This window comes from Littorina saxatilis, linkage group LG12 (assembly GCF_037325665.1).
Source record: "Littorina saxatilis isolate snail1 linkage group LG12, US_GU_Lsax_2.0, whole genome shotgun sequence".
NCBI lineage: Eukaryota > Metazoa > Mollusca > Gastropoda > Littorinimorpha > Littorinidae > Littorina > Littorina saxatilis.
The window spans coordinates 62,339,445-62,358,795 of NC_090256.1; the positions used below are offsets into that span (position 1 = coordinate 62,339,445).

General features: G+C 41.2%; 1 protein-coding gene across 1 annotated transcript; it reads left to right on the forward strand.

Moving 5' to 3' along the window:
- Positions 1-189: 189 nt before the first annotated feature.
- LOC138982502 (uncharacterized) lies at positions 190-18,587 on the forward strand. The gene is made up of 11 exons (XM_070355805.1): positions 190-291; positions 2,043-2,079; positions 4,007-4,091; positions 7,167-7,292; positions 11,011-12,086; positions 12,626-12,764; positions 13,801-13,944; positions 15,657-15,824; positions 16,050-16,157; positions 16,858-17,026; positions 17,699-18,587. Exons 1-11 carry the CDS (start codon positions 240-242, stop codon positions 18,538-18,540), a joined length of 2,946 nt encoding a protein of 981 aa, XP_070211906.1. The 5' UTR covers positions 190-239; the 3' UTR covers positions 18,541-18,587.
- The last annotated feature ends 764 nt before the right edge of the window (positions 18,588-19,351 follow it).

Genomic DNA, 19,351 nt, shown 5'->3' on the forward strand with positions numbered 1-19,351 from the left:
TCCATCAATTATCATTTAATAATCGCATTCTAAGAAAGAGCAAAATTCTCACTCTGCGCGCGGTTCATTTCCAGAATCGCGTAGCGCGAAGTTGGAATTCCAACAATGGCGGCCATAGTTGGAATTCCAACAAAGCGCAGGTCATTTCCGGAAAAGCGCCGCTGACTAGATGGGACGCAACACCCCTTGCAAATACCACGGAAAATTCAGAAGCACTTCAGAAACAGAGTAGGGACGAGATGTCTCCGAAGACGTCTTTGGCGTCAAACCATGAAGCTGTGGACGCCTTGTGTAAGTAATCAGAGAATAAGAGAGAGAGAGAGAGAGAGAGAGTCCTGCAGATCAACTTTTTTTTTTTTTAGTTGCTAAGAAGTAAAACTTACACTCTTCTCTCTTACTTTGTCATGTGTTAGTTACTGAGCCCTGCCAATATATTTTTTGGGCAGCACACATTTGTGAATCATGCTCCGCTGTTTTGCTTTCCACAGGCAGGCAGGCATGAATTAATTTGTAACATCTATAATGACAGATCGCACAACTTGGTTACCGAAATGAAGACATGAGATTCAGGGGTCGACACTAACTTATTTGGCCTGGGGCCACACTGGCCCCAGAGATGGAAATTGCTGGGGCGGAAAACAAAAATCTGGGGCCCACTCTCAGTATTCACGTGCTGCAATGCATTGTCTGTTTTTCTTCATCGTACACATTCTTTCAACCATTTGACATTGAAATTATGACAGCGCTTCGCGCTTTTGGCTGCATCGGTCTCCTTTTTTCGTTTCTCTGCACCCTGTTCTTCATCTTCATTTCCATGTTTTTTTTACACCAGGGATATCGCTAAAGAGCGCAATCTGGGAGTTATTTCCCTTGCCGCATTGTCCTTCGACGATTTCAATGGTTTTTTTTTTCTTGACTGCGGCATTGATCGTAACGCAAATTTCAGTGACGAATTTGAATGGCGATTTTTAGTGATTGGCTCTGGCATTAGAATTTTCGGTTTGTCATTGTTGGAATTTATCCTGGGGCGGAGTGGGCCCCAAGCTTCGGCAATATTTGGGGTGAAACACAAAACTCTGGGGCGTTCCGCCCCCCGCCCCCGCTAGTGTCGAACCCTGAGATTGAGAATGATTGTTCAAAATCAAATTCCTCTTTTTATATTTAGTCAAGTTTTGACTAAATATTTTAACATCGAGGGGGAATCGAAACGAGGGTCGTGGTGTATGTGTGTGTGTATGTGTGTGTGTGTGTGTGTGTGTGTGCGTGCGTGCGTGCGTGCGTGTAGAGCAATTCAGACCAAACTACTGGACCGATCTTTATGAAATTTGACATGAGAGTTCCTGGGTATGATATCCCCATACGTTTTTTTCATTTTTTTGATAAATGTCTTTGATGACGTCATATCCGGCTTTTCGTGAAAGTTGAGGCGGCACTGTCACGCCCTCATTTTTCAACCAAATTGGTTGAAATTTTGGTCAAGTACTCTTCGACGAAGCCCGGGGTTCGGTATTGCATTTCAGCTTGGTGGCTTAAAAATTAATTAATGACTTTGGTCATTAAAAATCTGAAAATTGTAAAAAAAAATAAAAATTTATAAAACGATCCAAATTTACGTTTATCTTATTCTCCATCATTTGCTGATTCCAAAAACATATAAATATGTTATATTCAGATTAAAAACAAGCTCTGAAAATTAAATATATAAAAATTATTATCAAAATTTTTTTTTCGAAATGAATTTAAAAACACTTTCATCTTATTCCTTGTCGGTTCCTGATTCCAAAAATATATAGATATGATATGTTTGGATTAAAAACACGCTCAGAAAGTTAAAACGAAGAGAGGTACAGAAAAGCGTGCTATGCAGCATAGCGTAACCACTACCCCGCTCTTCTTGTCAATTTCACTGCCTATGCCGTGAGCGGTGGACCACGAGTATACGGTCTTGCTGCGTTGCATTGCGTTCAGTTTCATTCTGTGAGTTCGACAGCTACTTGACTAAATATTGTATTTTAGCCTTACGCGACTTGTTTCTTCTCCAGGTGAAATGTTCAGAGAAAGTCTTGGAATTGCTGGAAGGTACTGTAAATTTACATATAGATCAAATTTACATTTTGCTACGTACTGCTAGATACGCTCAGCTTCTGTTCATATATCATGTGCATGAGCATATATATATGTCACAGTGGAAATGAGAATCCAGTGAGATTCCGAATCGCACTAGTGGAGATTGGAATTCCAGTTTGCACTAGGGCAAACTAGAATTCTCATCTCCACTGGATATTTGTTAGTGAAGATTGGAATTCCAGTTTGCCCTAGTGCAAACGGGAATCCAGTTTCAGTGGAGATGGGAATTCCAGTTTTCACTAGGGGAAATAGGAATTGGGGGAAATAATGTGTTCAAAGGTTTATAATTGTTGTTAAAACCATTTCATTTTGAGTCATTCATGATTTTAAGGCTTACTCATTGCAGGTATTGAAATGCAGAAATAAAAATAAATATTATTGAATTGATATAATCGAACAACACAGAGTAGAGTTTCTGGAACTTAACAGTGTTGAACCAAGCAATTTAAAAGAAATAACTCTGATACAAGCATTACGGTCTTCTAGTTCTACAGGATGGAGCACCAAGTCTGTCGCTTGCTCTTCGAGAACAGTCTGCAAATGCAAGGGCAACTGTCTAACGAAACGGTGCAATTGCCGAAAAGCAAACATAGACTGCTGTACAAAATGTCACCCAGAAAGCACATTTTGCAAGAACTGTTGATGGATTTCCAGTGAAATGAAAAAAAGAAAAAAAAGGCATGTTTGTGTGTGTGCGTGAGTGCATGCATGTGTGGGAGTTTGTGTGTGAAGGCATGTAGCATAGATAGGCCTACCTTTCATGCTTCATCTTTTATAAACTTTTAACTTTGTGATATGATTTAATGATATTGATAATAAAAACCTTATTGTGCGCAATTACTCTGTGTTGTTCGATTATATCAATTCAATAATATTTATTTTTATTTCTGCATTTCAATACCTGCATTGAGTAAGCCTTAAAGTCATGAGTGACTCAAGATGAAATGGTTTTAACAAAAATTATAAACCTTTGAACACATTATTTCCCCCAATTCCTATTTCCCCTAGTGAAAACTGGAATTCGATTATATCAATTCAATAATATTTATTTTTATTTCTGCATTTCAATAGCTGCAATGAGTAAGCCTTAAAGTCATGAGTGACTCAAGATGAAATGGTTTTAACAAAAATTATAAACCTTTGAACACATTATTTCCCCCAATTCCTATTTCCCCTAGTGAAAACTGGAATTCCCATCTCCACTGAAACTGGATTCCCGTTTGCACTAGGGCAAACTGGAATTCCAATCTTCACTAACAAATATCCAGTGGAGATGAGAATTCTAGTTTGCCTTAGTGCAAACTGGAATTCCAATCTCCACTAGTGCGATTCGGAATCTCACTGGATTCTCATTTCCACTGTGACATATATTTGTAGTTAGTACTTATTAATTGTTGTGTACATCAACATGCAGTCATGGTAGCTAGGATATTTGATTCAATATGGTAATTAACACAAGATATACAATTTTAAGAGGGGAAAAAGAGGAAGATAGATTTAGTTAATTTAGATGGGGTTTTGGGAGGTTTTCGTGGGTTTTTTTTGAGAATAGTGGTACCCTGATTTTTCTCTTATATACTGAAAAACATGTGTGTTTATTCATTTTGGTGTGTATAATTGTATACATAATATATATATTTTTTTTAGTATAGATTATACTGATAGTTTTCATGATTGTCTTTTGATTTGTGTTGTTCGGCTTGCCAAACAGATCAATTTAATCTCTGTTCATATGTGCACATGTTAAACACACAAGTGTCTTTTCTGTCAGACAAATCTGTTATGACTCAGACTGCATCTAGTAAATTGTAAATTCTTACAAATCTCTGCTTTATCCTGTTTGATGCTTCACTCATACTCATAGCACACGTTTTTTCAGCGTCCGATGCATAGTGGCCGGAGATCAGCAGGAGGTAGCCTACGTGCAAGATGTTGTGGACATTCTGAAATGCCTTGACATAGAGGTCAGAACCAGAAGGATGGTTAAAGCAGTGCATGATGGTTGCATGGTTGTTGGTTTATTATCATGTCCCTTCAACCTATATATATGTCACAGTGGAAATGAGAATCCAGTGAGATTCCGAATCGCACTAGTGGAGATTGGAATTCCAGTTTGCACTAGGGCAAACTAGAATTCTCATCTCCACTGGATATTTGTTAGTGGAGATTGGAATTCCAGTTTGCCCTAGTGCAAACGGGAATCCAGTTTCAGTGGAGATGGGAATTCCAGTTTTCACTAGGGGAAATAGGAATTGGGGGAAATAATGTGTTCAAAGGTTTAAAATTGTTGTTAAAACCATTTCATGACTTTAAGGCTTACTCATTGCAGGTATTGAACTGCAGAAATAAAAATAAATATTATTGAATTGATATAATCGAACAACACAGAGTAATTGCGCACAATAAGAGACAAGCTTCCCGGTATCAAAAGCAGGTACAAAAACTGCACAAGGTGTACTCAATTGATGATACAGTTGGCATTAAAATCCACCAAGCCGACAGAACAAACACTGATGCACGCCTTCTGCCTTGTAAAATACTAACATCCAGATCCACTGCAGGAAACAGATTACAATACAAAGTCTTCAGCGTTGCTGTAATCATTGTAAACTGGTTCGATGGTGTTGAACTTGTGGACATGCGCTCTGTAGAGTTTCTGGAACTTAACAGTGTTGAACCAAGCAATTTAAAAGAAATAACTCTGATACAAGCATCGCGGTCTTCTACGAGATGGAGCACCAAGTCTGTCGCTTGCTCTTCGAGAACAGTCTGCAAATGCAAGGGCAACTGTCTAACGAAACGGTGCAATTGCCGAAAAGCAAACATAGACTGCTGTACAAAATGTCACCCAGAAAGCACATTTTGCAAGAACTGTTGATGGATTTCCAGTGAAATGAGAAAAAGCAAAAAAGGCATGTTTGTATGTGTGCGTGAGTGCATGCATATTCATGCTTCATCTTTTATAAACTTTTAACTTTGTGATATGATTTAAATGATATTGATGATAAAACCTTATTGTGCGCAATTACTCTGTGTTGTTCGATTATATCAATTCAATAAAAAAAAAATTATGTCTGCATTTCAATACCTGAAATGAGTAAGCCTTAAAGTCATGAGTGACTCAAGATGAAATGGTTTTAACAACAATTGTCAGTAAGTACTGGTGTCACATGACTGATGTGAACCAGTTGATTGGCTCATTGCGATGCGCTAAAACTGTTAGCGCACTCCAAGAGTGCATAAACTTTTCCACAGAGCATATTCTTCTGCCCTTTGCCTAAGCGAGACTGTGCTCTCATCCTCAGAATTAATTAATGACATGTAGCTTATATTCTCCACAATACCAAATGACCATAAATTCCCTGCTTCTCAATTAAAGCAGAAGTGGGTTTTTTTCTGACAGATTGCATGTGCCTGTGCCAGTGCCAGTGATCTAAAAATAGAAGCCGCTGTGTTTCATCTAATTTTCGCCGACTTGCATAGATTCTTCTCATATGCCGTGTTAGTGGCATGTAGCTTATCATCCACATTACCAAATGATGAGTTAGTATACAATTCCCAGCGGCTAACAGAAAACACAAGTGTTATTCCGATAACGTGCAGACTGCAGTGGTTCGATTGCCCAGGTAGCCTAGCAGTAGCAGACGACATTAACCCCGCTCAGCAAATTAACATGTTGGGCAAATGTGAACGAAAAAACGATGGGGATATAATACGTGTAGGGTTCAGAGCATTCTTACCGTTCATATTTAGTATCAGACTCCCCGATGAGTGAAGATACAACACGAGAAATATGCCACATTTGTTTTGAAAATGTGCGAACCGTCGAGTCCCGCTTCGAGTCAATTCAAGGGGAGTCACTCCGCACAGTCAATCCGTCGAAGCTCGACTGGATGTTTCGAATCGCAAATAATGAAGAGCACAGTCCTTTCTCCGAGTTCAAATGAGGTCTCTCTGAAAGATCATCACTGTTCAGATTAACGCTACACTGGAATTTACGAACAGAAATTAAAATGCGTGTGACGAAAGCACGACACACTTGAGACACCCCACACAAAAGTAGATCTTTACTGTACACGACCTGACCACACAGTTATGCCTATTCAAATGCGCGTTGCAAAATGTGCGTTTGGAATCTTCTTTTTTTCTATGGCGGTACTGACAATATCGTTATTGAAACAATCCCAGTGCACTAAGGGATTTATAGAGCAAATCGAGAAAATTAATTATTGAACGAAGCGCATTAAATTATAAACCTTTGAACACATTATTTCCCCCAATTCCCCCCAATTCCTATTTCCCCTAGTGAAAACTGGAATTCCCATCTCCACTGAAACTGGATTCCCGTTTGCACTAGGGCAAACTGGAATTCCAATCTTCACTAACAAATATCCAGTGGAGATGAGAATTCTAGTTTGCCCTAGTGCAAACTGGAATTCCAATCTCCACTAGTGTGATTCGGAATCTCACTGGATTCTCATTTCCACTGTGACATATATATATATGGCACGTGTTACTTCATATCTTGTTAGAAATCTTGATCTGTAAACATCTTGTCTGGGGGACGTCCCAGAACCGAAACAGTGCTACCTGTAATGAGAGATGCTATTCTAACTTCTGATAAAGAACCAAGGACATGTCCTTTGTCCATTAATTACCTTCATCAAAATATACCTGTTGTAACAGGCCACCTTTGTTGTTGCGGCCCTATGCTCCACAGGGAGTCTACAGGAATAAGTAAGTAAGTAAGTTCGTCGCGATATAACCTTCGTGGTTGAAAACGACGTTAAACACCAAATAAAGAAAGAAAGAAAGTAAGTAAGTAAGTCAACAGGCCACCTTCAGTACAGGGACACTTTCAGGTGGTCCTAAGGATGTCCTTTTAAAGTGTTATCACTGGTACAAATGTACCACTGTAGCTGAATTGGGTTTTTTAACATTTGAAATCTGAACATGCCAGAATTGAAGCCTCACATCCATAGGTTGTTGCATTTTTTATGCATATTCTTTCCATAATCGCATCACCTTGTGTTTTTCAGCACCCAGTGGCTGCCTATGTGGTGAAGGTGTGCCAGGGTCACAAAGATGTGTATGGCTGCGGGGTCAAATCCATGCTCTTCTTCATTGGACAGTTGTGCAAGCACATCAGACAGCTGACTGAACAGGTAAAGGTACATTCCTTCGGCAGAATACTAACATCGCTACAGATTTGCTCAGGCTATAAAATGAAATAACAGCACCATTAAACTTACACACATACCAAAAATGAACAGGCTGGCTTTTTTGTTGTTGCTGAATTAATTTTGCAGATTGACACAGAAGCAGATTAAAAACTTAACACTATTGTGACTAGCACTGCCACGGCGTTTACGTCCTGCCTGCCCAAGCTTGCCACCAAGAAACTTCCCAAAAATCAGTAACTGTAAAGAAATCTGTCTAGCAAGCTTGAATTAAGTCCAATCAGCACCAAATTTTGTGTACTAATTCAAAAATGGATGCCCAGTTCAGTCGTGCTATTTATAAGTTTGTCACGCGATTTGTTTTAGCAAAGGGGGGTGAAAGGGGGATAATTTGTGTTTTTTAACGTTTTTTTGTGTGTGTTTTATTTTCAACTGCTTTTTTTAAAAGTTATTTTTTAACAGAAAGTATTATAAATAATGTTATAACCAAACAAAGTGTAAAACCTATGAATTAGCTGAAATATTGTTAACATTGTACACAGAAATAAGGAGACAGTACAAAGAAAAAAACAAGCAAATCACGCATTCACTCACAGCATCCTGACTCAAATGAAACAAAACTGTAGATCTAACACTCACCAAATGATGTCCAGGTAATCCATATTGAATATAAGTCACATTTTCACAACAAAGTACCAACTGTACACCTATGAACAATTCCAAAAGGATTTGAAGGCTCCAGCCATCCATTGTTATCAGTGCTGCCACGCCCCCATAGCTCCTGCACGATTCCGAGATACATGTTCGTCTAGCAGTATCACGCCAACCACGTGTAGTTTGCCGACTCGTACTAGCAACAACGGGACTGTTTCTTCCTCACTTTCACTGCTTGTATCGCTTTCGTGAGGCGAAAACGATACGTCCGAATCATGCTCTACGGGATCCTCTGGGTCCAACATCCGGAGAATCTCCTCCCGAGACAAGGCTCGCCTTTGATTCATTTTTTTTCCTCAAAAACGCACACAAATCAGGCGGATTTGCAAATGGCAGAAGGGGATGCCAAGTGTATCAAGGGAAACAACTCAATTTATTTGCAAGCTTCAAAAACCGGGAAGCAATCACGAGTCGTGTACCCTCTATGGCTGGTACTGAAAAATGCGCTTCCCGTCCATGGGCGTGTCAGCGCTGGTACTGATTTATCAGTGTCCCGTCGCGAAAGTGTTAATATAGCAAAAAATGTGCATTCTGCACAGAAAAGAGCCATGCATGCTGTTGAGGTTTGGTATATGTCCAAGTGAAAGCCTGCTGTTATTCCATGTGAAAGGCCGGGCAGATTCGTGTTTGTGAACATGATTCTGACTTGTACACAGAAGGACAGTGCCTAAATGATTAAATCTGCTGCCTCACTGCTGCATTCTCTGTCTCACTGTCCCTTATTCTGTGCTGTCTTGTAATCAGTTTTCTCTCTTTTTACATTTAGTCAAGTTTTGACTAATTAATGTTTTAACATAGAGGGGGGAATCGAGACGAGGGTCGTGGTGTGTGTTTGTGTGTTTGTGTGTGTGTGTGTGTGTGTGGTGTGTGTGTGTGTGTGGAGCGATTCAGAGTAAACTACTGGACCGATCTTTATGAAATTTTTCATGAGAGTTCCTCGGTATGATATCCCCAGGCGTTTTTTTCATTTTTTCGATAAATGTCTTTGATGACGTCATATCCGGCATTTTGTAAAAGTTGAGGCAGCACTGTCACACCCTCATTTTTCAATCAAATTTTGGCCAAGCAATCTTCGACGAATGCCGGACTTTGGTATTGCATTTCAGCTTGGAGGCTTAACAATTAATTAATGACTTTACTCATTAAAAATCTGAAAATTGTAATTAAAATTATTGTTTTATAAAACGATCCAAAATTACGTTTATCGTATTCTTCATCATTTTCTGATTCCAAAAATATATAAATCTATATATATATACGACTAGTGTCTGTCTGTCTGTCTGTCTGTCTGTCTGTCTGTTCGCAATGCACGGCCAAAGTTCTCGGTGGATCTTTTTCAAATTTGGACACCGTATTCAGCTACACCCCGGACACAACCTCATCGATGAGATATTTCAACACGTGCTCTCAGCGCGCAGCGCTGAACCGATTTTGGTTCCACCTGAGCTACCCGGGCCCCCATACCGACACACCAAAGCCGCTAGACCACATCACAACGCCAAAGTTCTCGGTGGATCTTTTTCAAATTTGGACACCGTATTCAGCTACACCCCGGACACAATATCATCGATGAGATATTTCAACACGTGCTCTCAGCGCGCAGCGCTGAACCGATTTTGGTTTTTCTGTTCATTTCACCATTCCCAGTAACTCTTCCTTATCTTCTCCAGTGTTTTGCGTTTATCTCCCTTCCTTCGTGTGGCTTCAATCCATATTCCCGTTTCTACGTTACTATTTTTAGAATGTCACTGCGCTGTCCAGAACGCTTCCCTTGCACCCGTAAGTTGTTCTTACTGTCAAAGTGAAAAGGTCGAATCAATTTATAGCCACGCGAAAAATACACTGTCACCTATCTCTATATATTTATAGATATAGATATACATATATATATACGGCTTCTCTGTGTGTGTGTGTGTTTGTGTGTGTGTGTGGGCAACACCTGTGGATTATAGAGTTCTGTTTGTGATGGGGTCTAGCGGCTTTTGTCTGTCTGTATGTTCTGGCATTTGAGAAGCCACAACAGATAATATAGGGCTAAGAAATAAGCTCTAAAATTCTCAATCCCGTTTGACAGGACTTCGCCTTCAAAGGTGATTGTGGTGAACCGCCACGCTGTCTGTCTCTGTCTCGCGATTCACCCCGGCGAAGCCGGGTATTCCTCTAGTATGTTATATTTGGATTAAAAACAAGCTCTGAAAATTAAAAATATAAAAATTATGATTAAAATTAAATTTCCGAAATCGATTTAAAAACAATTTCATCTTATTCCGTGTCCGTTCCTGATTCCAAAAACATATAGATATGATATGTTTGGATTAAAAACACGTTCAGAGAGTTAAAAAGAATAGAGATATAGAAAAGCGTGCTATCCTCCTCAGCGCAACCGCTACCGCGCTTTTCTGGATTGTTAATTTCACTGCCTTTGCCACGAGCGGTGGACAGACGATGCTACGAGTGTACGGTCTTGCGGAAATAATGCAATGCGTTCAGTTTCATTCTGTGAGTTCGACTGAGCTTGACTAAATGTTGTATTTTCGCCTTACGCGACTTGTTATTTTTTTTTACCTGCTTCCTTCACTTCACCCTACTGTCTCTGCTCTCACTCCTCCCCCCACCCAATCCTTCTTTCCTTTAAAGTCTCTCACCAGTTTAAACGCTGAATTTGTGCTTCTTTTTTTTTTAAAGGGGTTGAATTATAATGAAACCTGAAGCTTAGTGCTGGTGTGTGCAAGAAAGAAGACTGGTGTTTTTTTTGTGTGTTTTTTTTTGTGTGTGTTTTTTAGCGATGCACTCTGGGACTGGTTTTCTGTAAATTGATTATCTACCATCTTACTTCTTATCCTGACTATCTGAATGACTTGTGTTCAGTTTACCACATCACAGAGTTCAGCCTAAAATGTGGTCTTTAAAGTGAATATAAACAATCTCTACAATTTTCTCTACAAGGTTATTAATTTTTTAAATTTTCATTGATGTGTTTAATTTTCAGGGTGTGCCATTGTTTTATATAGAGGAGCTGCTGGACGAAGCAATAGAAGACTGTATTAGTGGTATTAGTGAGCTGAAACCTGTCACCATTCCTGTGATAGTCAGACCCACAGCATCATCACACCCTCCTGACTTGATTTTATCTGCAACACCTCAGGATACTCATCGACAGCACAGTCCTTCAGCCGTCACTCTTCCTGGCTTACAGCCAAATCATCCGTTATCATGGCAGTCTCCATCTTCATTTGGGTCTATTTCAGAGAACAACAACACTGCCCCTATGAAGTTGCCTCCAGCAGACACAGCAAGTAGATCTTACTGTGAGGATGGTTTGAGGTCTGATGAAAAAAGAAACAAGAATGTCTCTGATGATGTTGGCGATAGTGAATTCAAGGTCATTAGTTCGAAGTCTACTCCAGATGTGCATGACCCAGTGATAGCTCATAATTGCACAAATGTATCAGAAATAGTACACAGAGTGAGCGGAAGTGTAGTTCCTGAGAAAACAGATTTTGAAACGTTACAACAAACAAACCAGAATCTGTCAACACAAAAACCTTCATCTTCCAAAGCTGGTTTGGGTTCTCTGCAGCATCCATCAACAAATCAGCTTCTGAATCTCATAAAGAATGGTCAGCTTTCTTCGGGAAACTTCAACAGCTTTCTGCTGAACAGCAAGAACGTGACTACATCAACCAGCTTGCATAAGAGAGTGATGCTGAGAAGCAGACACTTCAAGAACAGTGATAAAACTGCAGAAGTTGAGGTCAGTGATGGAATAGATTCAAACAGTTCCAGCAACCAACCGGTGAGCAAGAACACACTCTCTGACGATTCACAGGTGATGGGGAGATCTGACCTCCCTTTGCTTGTAGGCAAGGAAGATTGTTTCTCAAGTGCAGATGAAAAGGATGAACCTGCGAGAGTTTTGGGTCAAGTTCAACTGGGAGAAGGTGTGGAGAAAAGGGGTATCAGTCTGCCGGAGGACGCTCAAGACCTAAGCCATAACTGTGAAGAAATGATGTCATGGGCACAGGAGGTTATTCAGCAACAGGTTCTCTGTGGCAGCCTATCAAAGTCAGTATATTTATACTGTTAGTTCTTTTGGGGAGGGGGTAGGGGAACAAAAAGTAGCAGTTACATATGTTTGCAGTAGTGTCAGTGCTTTGGTTGAGTTAACCTTTTCCTGGAACTTCAATCAAGACATGAGATTTTTACATTAATTTTTTTTTTAAATTACAATTCGTGATCTCATGCCTGACAATAAGGAATGCTCAACTAGGCTCATTTGTGGCCTGGCAGAAATATCTATGGGCTAGTGAAATTAAAAGGTTACTTGCCTGCCGAGACATTTTTTAACTTCTGCATCACAGACAATGATTGCTTGTTGATACTTGCAATGAAAGGATATTTTAGATTCACTGGTGGTTTCAAAACAAGCCCTGTTCTCATGTCAACCATTTCTGTGAATGTGATGGGTATGACTTTAGTGCATAGTTCTCTGGTATTCTTTCTTCAGCCTGACTGCTTCATATATATATATATGTCTTAGTGTGTTTTGTAACTAAGTGTACTGTAACTGTAAGTGTTCGTTTCATGACAGTGAGTATTTTCAGGCTAGATGTCAACTTGATCCACACCAGCTGTGTGAGTGGTCCCCATGGTTGTCATCGCTTGGTGAACGGCCTTGTCGTTCACGCAGACACAGATAGCATGCAAGCTGTTTCCAAGATGACAGGCCCTGTTTCTGTGCTGGTGAGAACTGAATGCAAAGTAGGATGGTAATAAACTTTAAGATTTTTTTTGTCTGTGATTATGCCTGTTCATGTCACAGAGAGATTTTCAGTGATTTCCACTTCTTTTCATTTCTTCTGCTTAGGGGCAAAAGAGTATGATGAAGTAAAGTGAAGACTAGGCACATAGAGAAGTGCCGTCTATGACGCAGGGGTGGGACTTTTCCGCGGACACAACTTACGAATTCCGCTGGAGTAATCTATTGTTTGTTTGTTCGTTCATGGGCTGAAACTCCCACGGCTTTTACGTGTATGACCGTTTTTACCCCGCCATTTAGGCAGCCATACGCCGCTTTCGGAGGAAGCATGCTGGGTATTTTCGTGTTTCTATAACCCACCGAACTCTGACATGGATTACAGGATCTTTTTCGTGCGCACTTGGTCTTGTGCTTGCGTGTACACACGGGGGTGTTCGGACACCGAGGAGAGTCTGCACACAAAGTTGACTCTGAGAAATAAATCTCTCGCCGAACGTGGGGACGAACTCACGCTGACAGCGGCCAACTGGATACAAATCCAGCGCGCTACCGACTGAGCTACATCCCCGCCCAGGGAGAGAGTGAGGAGAATGTCTTTTTTACCTGATCCAAACGAGTTGAATTTTAGTCTCAGAATGCACCAGATTGCACAGATTTTAATGTACCATTAAACCCCGAACCCCCCTAGAAAAAAGGGATTTCCTCTTTTTGCATCACAAGAGAGTCCCACCCCTGATGACGACAACCACGGCGTATAAAGTTGGAATAATTAAACATTCCAACACTAATTTTAAGGTGTTTTTAATGTGTGATGTCATTATTCCGACCCCCAAACTGAACAGTGAATGGTAAAATACCTCTTAAATCGATTTGAAGATGTTTTTTTATGTTTGGGGGGGGGGGGGGGGGGGAGGGAGCTTTAATACTATTTGCATGTTGAGGTCTCTTTTGCTTAGTTTATATAAAGGTTATGATTGTGCTCTAGAGCTCACGGTAGACTACAATGTATTTCTGCTGCAGCTGATAAATGGAGACCTGACAACAGACTACAAGCACAAGGGCTACAAAGCAACACTGTCAGCCACGCAGGTGATAGAAGGACAGGTGTTTTTGAATCAAAAGAAGCATACCTGGCATGCACAGGTTATAGCCCTGTTACAAAAGGTAAAATAACTATAGTCATTTGTATTAGCCTTCGCCGGCACTCGTTATCGACTACACACGGACGCACTCGTGGGTCCGTGCGGACCCAGAAGGGTGTTTGATTGCAAATATCTCCTAAACGAGTTGGAATTCTTTAATGAGCTTTTAGAAATGCCTCAGACACCTAAAAAGCTATCATCTCCTAAAAGCTCATTAAATTTCAGTGATAATTAATTAATTATACACGGTATTTGGAACAATTAAAATATTATGGGTCTGCATGGCCCCACGAGTGCCACGGAAGGGTTAGCACAATTTTCCTTCTTTGAGAAGTATGGGTCCGCACGGACCCACGAGTGCCTCGGAAGGGTACACACGCTTTTCCTTTGAGAAGTATGGGTCTGCACGGCCCCACGAGTGCCTCGGAAGGGTATACACGCTTTTCCTTCTTTGAGAAGTATGGGTCTGCACGGCCCCACGAGTGCCTCGGAAGGGTATACACGCTTTTCCTTCTTTGAAAAGTATGGGTCCGCACGTCCCCACGAATGCTTCCGTGTGTAGTCTAAATTTGACCATTAATTAATTAATTAATTATCACTGAAATTTAATGAGCTTTTAGGAGATGATAGCTTGTTGGGTGTCTGAGGCATTTCTAAAAGCTCATTAAAAAATTCCAACTCGTTTAAGAGATATTTGCAATCAAACACCCCTCTGGGTCCGCACGGACCCACGAGTGCCGGCGAAGGTTAATTTAGAGAATTTGTATTATTTTGTGTGTCATATAGTTATGCCATTTTAGGGTTCTGTGACAGAGTGTGTGTGTACATGCTCAGTTCCTTTTTATTTAGAATTGTATTTTTTCCCACTTTTTGTCCCTTTATGGTAGATACCCTCATAAAATGTACAGAAATGTGCAGAATAGCTTACTCACATTACTGTAGAGATCATCAATGTAGACATTCTGAGGTAAAAACACATTCTTTTATCTTTTGCCAAGTTACTATATTATATCTGTTTTGTTCTTGCCTCCTTTGGAGGTGCATGTTGTACTGGTTCAAGGTTCTGTGGGCTCTGATCTGCATGTTAAGAATATTGCTTCTGGTATCATGCTGGTAGATATGCCTTTCCGAGTGATTACATATTCACACATGTATAATCAAACCTTTAAATAACGACCACCCCAATGACCAACCAAAGGTGGTCATTCAAGACAGGTGGTTGCTATAAAAGGGTGAATTATGTAGATTATGTAGCAAAAAAACATCATGGGAGATCATTCTGGTGGTCATAATTGGCAGTTGGTCGTTATTTAGAGGTGGTCACCCCCCGCGGGTTAGGGGGAAGAATTTACCCGATGCTCCCCAGCATGTCGTAAGAGGCGACTAACGGATTCTGTTTCTCCTTTTACCCTTAATATAGTCAATTTTTGTAAAGATTTTAGTCAAGCAGTATGTAAGAAATGTTAAGTCCTTTGTACTGGAAACTTGCATTCTCCCAGTAAGGTAATACATTGTACAACGTTGCAAGCCCCTGGAGCAAATTTTTTATTAGTGCTTTTGTGAACAAGAAACAATTGACAAGTGGTTCTATCCCATCTCCCCCCTTTCCCCGTCGCGATATAACCTTCGTGGTTGAAAACGACGTTAAACACCAAATAAAGAAAGAATTTAGAGGTGGTCACCGGAGCAGGTTCAACTGTATATATATATATATCCTTTCTGTTTTTGCTTCAGTTAGAGGTGGATGTTGTGCTGGTACGGGGACTGGTGGACGCTGACGTGAAGGCACAGAGTATGGCTGCTGGTATAGTGCTGGTGGACCGCGTTCCATTCCCAGCACTCACGGTCTTGCAAGCTGCATGTCAGACAGACTTTGTCACTTACATTCTTGAAGCTCACGAGGTACATGCTTTTCTTTTCATTCCTTTTTTTTCTCTCTCTCTAGTTCATTGTCCTAATGCTTGAAGATTGGAAATTTAATTGATGTTACTGTTATACGTACAAGCTTTTATTGTTGCTTTTTTCCACAAGTCATGAAACCTTGTCAATTGTATGTGTCTAATTTGATGGTTATGGGCAGTTTTATGGTATGGAGCATTTTAAAATCTTTTTCTGTTCTTGTTTCAGAGCAATGTTTGCACTGGGATATGTTTCAGACCCCTACTAGAAACATGGTGCGACAGTCTCTCCTCTGAACATAAACATCTGATCATCACAGCTTCTGTGTTTATGCAGGTGAATGAGTCAAACTTGCAATGAAATGTTTGTGTTGTAGAATTTAGATAACCTTCCTTCGTGAACCCCTCACTTTGCAGACCGTCTTGTCTTGTTTTGTGTGTGTGTGGTTTTTTTTACGGGGGGGGGGGGGGGGGGGGGGAGGTGAAAAGTGCCCTGTGATATTGGAAGATTACTTTTAGTGTCATTCCAGAAGGTTTATGTATGAAAGTAAGAATCTTTGCACATAGTATTAGTAAGTAGTACTGTTGTTTTGATGCTCAAGATTTACTCTGCACTTTTTTTTCTCCAAATGTTTGGGTGTTTTTGTTTTGTTTTCTTTCTGGCACACCTAAAACATTATGCAGAGCTGAAATTTTACATTAATGCCAAGTTTGGGTCCTGTTAGACTTCAATAGCAAAGTTGATCAATTACAATTTGTATTACCGGCACGGTTGGCCTAGTGGTAAGGCGTCCGCCCCGTGATCGGGAGGTCGTGGGTTCGAACCCCGGCCGGGTCATACCTAAGACTTTAATATTGGCAATCTAGTGGCTGCTCCGCCTGGCGTCTGGCATTATGGGGTTAGTGCTAGGACTGGTTGGTCCGGTGTCAGAATAATGTGACTGGGTGAGACATGAAGCCTGTGCTGCGACTTCTGTCTTGTGTGTGGCGCGTTAAGCAAACAAACAAACAATTTGCATTGCTGGTGTTTTTTTCAGACTCTGGTTATCAGCTCCCCCAGCATGGCAGGCAGAGAGATATTGGAGGAGCAGTTTTGGCACTGTACAGCCAGACTTACACAGGCGGCACAAGACGGCAAAGTGCTGGCAGGCGATGGAGCCACTGAGCGGTGGTGTGCACACCTGCTTACTACAGCCAGCAAAAAAGGTGCAGTGGAAAAGTGAACATTCTAACGACATGTACTAAGTTAGAAGGACCAGGTGTAAGAGTTTTGTTTTAGTCAATATTTGGATACATGTACCTCACACTTTTTTTCACATTTTTATGATGACTGTTGTGTCTGAAGAATATCTTATGGGGGAGTCTTTTCTATGTTGTCTGCTTTTTTTAAATGCTATTTAGGGTGAGATTAGGAAAGGGGTGTCCGATGTTGCGGTAAGAATTAACTGGTCTGTGGTATCTTTCAGGTATACATGCCTGCTGAAAGATTGCCTAACAGCAGGTGTTGCATACACTTTTACCCTTTTGTAGTCATCTATATGAATACCAGAGGTTATGGTCGAAAATCTGGTTTTTGAAAACTAACCAAAAAATCCGGTTTCTAAAATAAATGTTAAAAAAGGAGAATTTTTTGTAATAATATATTAACACACATTTTGGCACCAGGAGAGGCTGTTCTTTGTCTCTAAAAAAAAAAGAAAAAAGCCTCAGTTTCTGGGGGCCATTGCCCTTTAGACCCCCTAGTGGGCCCTTTCAGGTTTTTCACTATTTTTTGGTGGTAGCCCTGCATATATCACACAGGGTAATTCAGTTTTCTATTTCCAGCAACAAAAATCACTTGTTACTGATATTTATTTATATGTTCTATTTGTATTACAGACCGTGAAATTCCCAGCTTGAAATGGCCAGGAGAAACCTCCCTTTACCGACCAGTGGTGAGAGCGACTCTGGCAGAGGCCTTCCTTGCCTACAGCGTCACCGCCACACGCAACAGGCTGAGAGCTGGACATTCACCCTCAAATCATTCTGTGTCCACGGTTTGTGAAGACTTCTTGCCCACGTCTTCAAGTCCTGACCTGCCTCGTGCAAACCACCCGATCTGCGCATTTGGTGAAACAAGAACTTTAGAGTATAGCGTCCACGAAGATTCCTCCTGCTTGGCTCCAAACCATAGTGTATGTGGTGGTGGTGAAGAGCCAAGAATATCTAACAAGAGGGAGACCATGCCTGAAGTGAGCAGGGACTTGTCACTTCTACCTCCAGTCTGCGTGTGTGATTGCGATGACCTGAGGGGTATGGCTGAGATGAGCCACATGCCAAACTGCAACATCAACGTGGCGTCTGCATGTCCAAACCAGAGCCAGACTCAGAGTTTGCCAGGTGTAGATACTGAGAGAGAGTGTGCTAGTAACAACTTGTCACGTTTACATCACACTAGTCGTCATTTTGACCAAAAGCATCAAAGTTCACGCACAAAGAGAGGAGAAAACCTGGATCTTGGTAAAGGTATGGATCTTGGTAAACCACAGGTGCCTGGCGCTGTTCCACAAGTGATGAACAATTCTGGTTGTGATGTTTCTGCAGTCTGTGATAACTATAACAGTAAGATAAGTGGGTGGCGTACAGCCGTCAAGTGTGTGTGCACTGTGATGAGAATGGACGCTATCATCACCACTGGCGTAGACAAACAAACACAGCCAAAACACACTGTTTTACTGTAAGCACTAAAAGTAAAAGATGAATGCAAGTTGGGAAAAGGGATGAGAGAGTTGGGATGGTGATTCGGGGGGGGGGGGGGGGGGGGGGGGGGGGTGGTCTTAATGTGGATGAGGGTTGAGGCTCATGATTGTTTCAGCTTTATGTATTTCTAACCTTCCACCAAGCTTTTGCATGGGGCAAGAGTATCCTCCCAGTCCCACTTTGACACTTACCAAATATTTACAACAATATTTTGTTTCTGTGCCATGACAATGTTTTGCTGGAGTAATTTGCACAGATAGGAGTAAGGCTGTACACTTTTGATATGCAGACAAGTGGAAGGATGCTTTTATCCCATGTGAAAACCTGGAGAGATCTGCGTCTGTTGGCAAGATGGTCCTTCTTCTTCTTCAGCGTTCCAGAATTTTCTGGTTACGTGTGAGCTTGTTTGCCCATTTGGGTTCCTCAAACTATACTCTGAGAGCATAGTCAGCTTCACTCCGCTTTCGTTGAGTAGGCATGCTGGGTATTTTCGTGTTTCCATAACCCACCGAAGTCCGACATGGATTACAGGATCTTTTCCGTGCGCACTTGGTCTTGTGCTTGCGTGTATACACGAAGGGGGTTAAGTCACCAGCAGGTCTGCACATAAGTTGACCTGGGAGATCAGAAAAATCTCCACTCTTAACCCACCAGGCGGCAGCGACCAGGATTTGAACTCACGACCTCCCGATTAGGAGGCCGACGTCTTACCACCACGCCACTGCGCCCGTCGGCAAGATGGTCCAATATAATGGATCGACAAACTGCTCTCTTTGTATATGTACAGTGGAA

Coding starts and splice junctions, on each gene's coding strand:
- LOC138982502 (XM_070355805.1), top strand. CDS start 240: ATGTCTCCGAAGACGTCTTTGGCGTCAAACCATGAAGCTGTGGACGCC. Junction 2,080..4,006: donor AGTCTTGGAATTGCTGGAAG/GTACTGTAAATT, acceptor ACGTTTTTTCAG/CGTCCGATGCATAGTGGCCG. Junction 16,158..16,857: donor CAGCTTCTGTGTTTATGCAG/GTGAATGAGTCA, acceptor TGTTTTTTTCAG/ACTCTGGTTATCAGCTCCCC.